The sequence below is a fragment of the Echinops telfairi genome, unplaced genomic scaffold (assembly GCF_000313985.2).
Source record: "Echinops telfairi isolate 266 unplaced genomic scaffold, ASM31398v2 ScPeMD7_7467;HRSCAF=8505_1, whole genome shotgun sequence".
Taxonomy (NCBI): domain Eukaryota; kingdom Metazoa; phylum Chordata; class Mammalia; order Afrosoricida; family Tenrecidae; genus Echinops; species Echinops telfairi.
In genome coordinates, this window is record NW_022111368.1 from 11,907,089 (window position 1) to 11,913,946 (window position 6,858).

The 6,858-nt window shown below is 38.7% G+C and overlaps 1 protein-coding gene across 1 annotated transcript in view; it reads left to right on the forward strand.

The window, feature by feature from the left end:
- The window catches only part of PROZ (protein Z, vitamin K dependent plasma glycoprotein), a 26,499-nt gene extending 23,026 nt beyond the window's left edge, over window positions 1-3,473 (forward strand). The window contains exons 5-7 of the mRNA XM_045283812.1: window positions 264-352; window positions 1,683-1,800; window positions 2,679-3,473. Of these exons, the coding sequence (XP_045139747.1) occupies window positions 264-352; window positions 1,683-1,800; window positions 2,679-3,190 (719 nt within the window). The 3' untranslated portion in view covers window positions 3,191-3,473. The remainder of the gene's footprint in view (window positions 1-263; window positions 353-1,682; window positions 1,801-2,678) is intronic.
- Window positions 3,474-6,858: the final 3,385 nt, after the last annotated feature.

The window sequence follows — 6,858 nt, forward strand, 5'->3', positions numbered from 1 at the left end:
CTCTACATTAGAGCAAGGATAGTGACAAAAAGTGCTACTGTTTAGGACTCGTCTTGCCCAAATTATAGCTTCTGACTTTATGCATACGTATCTATAATAAGTAACCTGTAAGAGTTATTTTCACTATGCTTTGTGGATGCCTAATTATAAAATAATTAGTATTAAGAAATAAGAAAGAATATGGAATAAGAAGGAATATGAATAGACTATGAGGTTTGACTTGGAAGGTACTGACTTTTCATCCGTTTTCCCTATAAATGAAGAGAAATGTGCATGTGGAATCCTGAGTTCTGAATACATCATGAGACTAAAAAATGAAAACAACCAGATTCTTCCAATTTTCCCATGGCAGGTAACAGACAAATGTTTTCATGTGCTTTTACGTTACAAACATCACCTACTTGTACTTGCTACTTCCTTTGCCAAATAGAAATGTAAAGACAAAGTAAAGCAAACATGTTTTAGTTGCGCTATTAAAAAAAAAAAAAAAGAAATGATGGGGTGCCACACCTTACCAATTCTGACACCAGACATTCCTCCTACAGTACTTTCTACTTTTTATCTGGGCTCTATAATTCAGTGCAATGGCCACACAGAATTTGATAGGGCGATGTTACAAATCTTCTTTAGAGTTATAAACAAATGTCCAAAGGACATACCATTTCTCTATGTGACTCAATCCAAAGACACTGGGCTTGGGCTCTGTGGGTCAACAAACTTAACCCCTCCAATAAAGTGTCCAGAGGCATCTCACTCCACAAGCCAGCCTCCTGCCCAAGAGCACTGTTTCACTTGTACTGTGGGCGGGGAGTCCACCACTCTGGCTCCTGGCCTGCTGCCGCTGCTCCTCTCAGGTCAAATTCCAGCTCCATGATTTTGTTCCCTACATTTTCTGTTTGATATTCATCTTCGTTAATTCCCTCTTTTTCTCCCTTAACTGATTTACAAGTTAAGCAATCTATTTATATTACAGTTCCTCTTGAATCTTTTTTTAAATTTATTTTTTAAAATAATTTTATTAGGGGCTCATACAACTCATTACAATCCATACATCCATCAATTGTGTAAAGCACATTTGTACATTCATTGCCCTCACCACTCTCAAAACATTTGCTCTCCAGTTAAGCCCCTGGCATCAGCTCATTTTTTCCCCTCCCTCCCCGCTTCCCCCTCCCTCACAAACCCTTGATAATTATATATTATTTTGTCATATCTTGTACTGTCCATTGTCTCCCTTCACCCACTTTCCTATTGTCCATACCCCAGGGAGGAGGTTATATGTAGATCCTTGTAATCACTTCCCCATTCTTGAATTTTTAAAATGAATATTTAATGATAGGTTAGGCATTGGGCTGCTGGCTGTATGCTCCGATAGATTTACAGTCTCAGAAATTCTATATAGCATGACTATGTTCAAATGGACTAACTGGCAGTGAGTTTGGTTTTTGTCTTTCTTGATGTAGCAATATATAATTGATCATTTTACTCTCCTTCTAAATAAATTCAAGTATTTCACTGTAGACTCACCTGCTGTCTTAATCAACAATCTACATTTTCTTCTTCTTTTCTAACTCCATAAAGTATGTATTCTGATTATGGCTTTACACCACCAAACTGTACTGTGTCCTGATCCTACACCTTGTCACCAGTGATGGTCGGTTCTGTTTTGTTTTGTTTTTCAGGTAAAACTAACAGATTTCAAAGGAAATGCCTTCTGTGGTGGTGTTATCCTACAGGAAAACTTTGTGCTGACAACTGCAACTTGCTCACTCATGCACAGTAATATGAGTGTGACAACAAGTAAGTAGCGCACCATGAATTTGAGTAAGATTACCTGTCAGAATGGCATTGTTTCGAATCCAAGTCCAAACGGAATGTCACTTCAACAATACTGAGATACTTAATTATAAGGTCAGAATGTATAGTCAAACCCCTAAGTAGGAAAATAAAGAGTAGCTGAGGAAGAAATCACAATGTCTAAAAATATAACTTCTCTTGACATTGAAATGGTACAGATTGTGGTATAAAAGATATAAGTAATTAGAAGGCAGGAAAGTTGGGTTTAAATTCCCCCTTCACCATATGTGACATTGGTCTTATTAACCCTGGGCTTATTATCTGACTTATGTGGGCCTATTTTCTCTTATTAAAAATTGGGCAATGATTTCTACCTCAAAGGGATATTATAAAGGTGAAAGTACACACTATAAAATTAAACACCATCTAAACACTAGAGTTTGTGAATCTGAAGGACCTCAAAGTGAGCTTTTACTCACCATCCTTGAATTTGTTTTCCAATCAATAAAATGTCAGGCTAAAAGCCTACTTCTAAATCTCTCAATCTTGATGTGCTGGGACAAGTTCTTCATAACCTCCTGTTGTTCTGGCCATTTCACCCAACTCGACTGAATCCTCCCACCCCAACGACTCCTAGAATGTGGGCTTTTGCTTTTGTTTTTAAGGATAATGTGAGGAGAGGTCATGGAAATTGGTTGAAATATACTTCATTTTTGTTATTTAGCTTTCAACCCACATAAGAAAACTCAGAAACACAGGTAGCCAGTGTGGTATAGCACACTACACCTCTGCTTTGTAATAATATGATTCGGTCAGGAATTAGTTTCTAATATCCACCTTGAAAATCAGTTTTAAAAACCAGGGATTATCCATTATTTCAGATTTTAACAGAAAGAGTAATAGCTCACTGACAACGAAGGTGAAGAGAATTCATGTGCACATGCGGTACAACGAAGAGACTGGCGAAAATAACGTGTCCCTGCTAGAGCTGGAGGAGCCCATTCAGTGCCTCAGCTCGGGGCTTCCAGTCTGCCTACCCGAAAATGACTTCGCCGAGCACATTCTGCTGCCAAAGAATGTGGGCCTGGTCAGCGGTTGGACACTTACTGGGAATGAATCACGCGCCTCACTAATGAAGGTGCTGGTTTCACAGTTTAATGGGGAGGACTGTGGGAGAGCACTCAATGTGACAGTCACCACCAGAATGTATTGTGAGAAGAGTCCCTTCATAACGGGACAGTGGATGGAGGGAAGCATTGTCACAAGACCATACAAAGGCACTTGGTTTTTGACGGGGATTATGCACACGTCATCAACAAAAGAGTATGGACAGGTATTTCTCTTCACCAAGATTTCAAGATACTCGCTCTGGTTTCGACAAATAATGAACTAATTAAAACTCAGCTAAATGGAAAAAGAATCAATACGTGGTGAAATTCCAAATTGTATCGGCAACCCTGGGGATAAAGTGGGATTGTTAGCTCTGTGAGGCTGCCACAGCTCCAGGACAGCCAAGTCAGCTAACATGATCAAGGTTACTGCGTGTTCAATCATTAGCGTTGTGCTATTTCTTTCGTTAGAATTTTTCAAAGATCTAAACAGAGACCTGGCTTAGATACATTGAGTAATAAAATAACATACATTTGTTAGTAATAAAACTGGACTTTCTAAAATGATCTTCAAATCTGTTTTATGATGATCATGAGTCAATATACATAGCTTAGTCTAAGAATAAACATACTATATAAATAAGTGTATGTCTTTGATATGGAAGCTTTTAACAATTGCTAGCTATAAGGTTATCTCGCAGGAGCTCCACATGGTGTAGTGGCTACGCTTTGGGCTGCGATAATGCGATTTGCAAGATCAGCAGTTCAAAATCATCAGGTGCTCCTTGGGAGAATGACACGGCTTTCTACTTCTGTAAAGAGAACCTCAGGAACTCACAAGGCATAGATCTTGCCTGCAAGATCACTATGAGTCAGCATCCACTCGATGGAAGAAAGTAAAGTTACTTCTTGCCAACAAAACTGAGTTGCTAAATGTTGGAAAATGTTAACTGGAAATGGATTTGAGAGAGGAGGAAAATAATTCTAAAAGAGAACAGTGCATAGACACAGCTTTAGAGAAAAGGGTTAGGAAGCATGAGAGGGAGACTAAGAGGACAGACAGCAGTTTAGGCTTTTAAAATAGGAATGTGCACCAAATACACAATTCAGATTCACATATGCAGATTCCATAGAAGCCACTGGTTCAGGGTTTGAGAACTTGGATTCTCTCAACTCTGCTTCTGGAAGCCACATATGTAACCCTTGACCAATTCTTTTGTCTCAGTTTTGTCATGTCTACATGGGAATACTAGCAGCATCTAGCTGGTACAGGTTAAGTTAAAGCACAAATAGGATTTAGGACACTTGTTGAATAGCAATAGTCTATCATTGTGAAGACTATAGTTTCCATCAGGAATAGAAAATAGGCCAGAAAAAAAATTGTGCTTCCTCAGAATCTATAAAAATTCTCAGTGTCTCATTTTTGCTAAAAATCAGAAGACCAAATGGGGGCAGATAGTGGCTAGTGGGGGAGAGGGGAGCTCTCTCACTGCAGACGGTTGTGGAAGAGTGGAGAGGTTTCTATTTTTAAGGGATTAAGAGTTGAGGCTGACTTAAAAATTCTTTTGCATATTAAAATCTTAGTAATTCCAACAACTCTGATTTTTAAGTTTTATAATTCTTCAACAGGCTAAGCATCTTATTTTTGATGATATACTTTAATCCCAGAATTCAATTTGTGGGTAAGGGAGCAATCCACTGACAAGGTCATCTACTTCTCTGAAAGAACTGGTAATGCTAATCTAATTCGCTGATGTCAGCTCAGAGACACCCTGTAGGGCAAAGTAGAACTGTTCCATGGGTCTCTGAGGCTGTACATCTCTACAGAAGCATACTGCTTCATCCTTGTCCTGCAATGAACACACTATGCACGTAACTGAGTGAACACTAGGTTGTTACGGTGAATTTTTAAATCTCCTTGAAATTTATATTATTTTTAAACTGTCAAAAACCAAACTCATTGCTACCGAGTCAATTCAACCTTGTAGGACAGTGTAGAACTGCCCATGTGGATTTCTCAGCCTGAACTGTTAAACCTTGGTTTGCCAACTTCAAGGTCAGCAGTTTGAAACCTAGTTAGTTGCTACCCTATAAAGAGTTAATCTTAGGAATTCACAGAGGAAGTTCTACCCTGTACTATAGAGCTACTATGTTGTTATCAACTCAATGGCAGTGAGGGTTTTTGTTTTTAATGGCTTGGAAGCATATTATGCTTTTCTTCTGGGGTGTCTCAAGGTGGACCCAAATCTCCACCCTCTGTTAGCAGCCAAGCATGTTAACTGTTTGTACCACCTAAGGAATATGCTAACCTGCATGCTAATGATATTTTTAAAATATTTTAATATTTATATAAGCAATGCTGCAGAAATATCAGCAATCTGGCTAACAGTATTTATTTGCATGTCAAACCTGAACTTGCTAACCCAGAGTAGACACCCTATTTGAAACTACTTACATAAAAGCAAATGAAGAATTTCATTACAGTAATGGGCTCTGTGAGACAAGGGTCATTACAGGGCAGACTAAGGGCTGAAATGCCAGCTGAGACATTTAAAATAAAAAGAATCACTCTATTGACAGATGAAGTTTAATAAAATGGCTAGAAACCATTTGAAATAATCAAACAAATCCGAGAAATCCAGGTAAGGGAAATAGCTTGGCTTTGGTGACAGTTTGAAGGGGTTAAAATACTTTATTCTAGGCAGAAATTAATTGATCATTTGATGTCCATGACAAACAAACCCAATGATAAATGCACTTGAACTAGGCTACTCTGTGCTTAGGCCTTCGGTGTATACACAGAAGAGCACATGTTCCTACATATAGTCAAAGCTATCAATCTTTGATTGTCTATATGTACTATTCAATAAACTGCCTGAAAACATTGACAGACCTCTGCTTTCTACAGCTTTAACCCAGATGTATGAAATTCAGGCATGTTTATAGAAGTGCAAATACTCAAATTGCTATGAAAACCAATCTGTAACTAGATGTTGAAGACCTTCTGTGGAGTCTTAGAGAAATGTAACGCTGTAAGAGAACAGTGGTCCAGTGGAGATAAGCCTAGTACAAAAAGCATGCTGCAGTATGAAGTCATCTGTGACTGCCTTAGTGGCTAGTCTCAGTTTATAGAAATCGGTGCTCAGGGTAACTTGTTGCTAAGTGCAGAAAGCAGCAGCTTCTGAGGTTAATAAAAGTGCACAGGCATGAAATCTATGTGCATTAATGCCATTCTACAAGGGGATACCCACCCCCAATAAAAAACCAAAAATTTGTTTTCAAAGCTATGTATTTAAATTTTTTTTTTTTTACAAAGCAACCGATCATCTTCAAAGTACTCTCCATTACACTGAATACATTTGTCAAATTTGTGATTCCATTCTTGGGATCATTTTCAAACCCATGTTTGTATGGATGACAGCATCTTCATTTTTTTTCTTTACCTCTTCTATGTCATCAAACTGCTGTCCTTTCATGTCCCTCTTCATTTGAGGAAACAAAGAGAAGTCACATGGAGTGAGGTCAGGTGAGTAATGTACACAGGGCAAGAGAGGCATGCTGTATTTTGCCCAAAACTGGCGCACTGAGAGGGCTGCGTGAGCAGGTGCACTGTTATGGTGGCAAAACAAGCCCATCTGCTACAAATCAGGCCTTTTTTTATCCCACACCGTTGTGCAATTCTTTCAGAACCTCTACATAGAAAGCTTGATTAACAGTCTGATCTGGTGGAACAAACTCCAAATGTAATACCGTTTGACATCTTTGTCCATCCAGGAAGTTGATGGACATCCAGAACGAGGTTTGTCATCAATCAATGTTTCATCTTTTTTTTGAAATGAGAAACCACTTGTACACTTGAGTTTTTCCCATAGTACTGTCCTTGGAAGCTGTGTTCAACATCCCAACAGTTTCTGCGGCATTTTTCCCAAGCAGGTAACAGCCACGCGCTGTT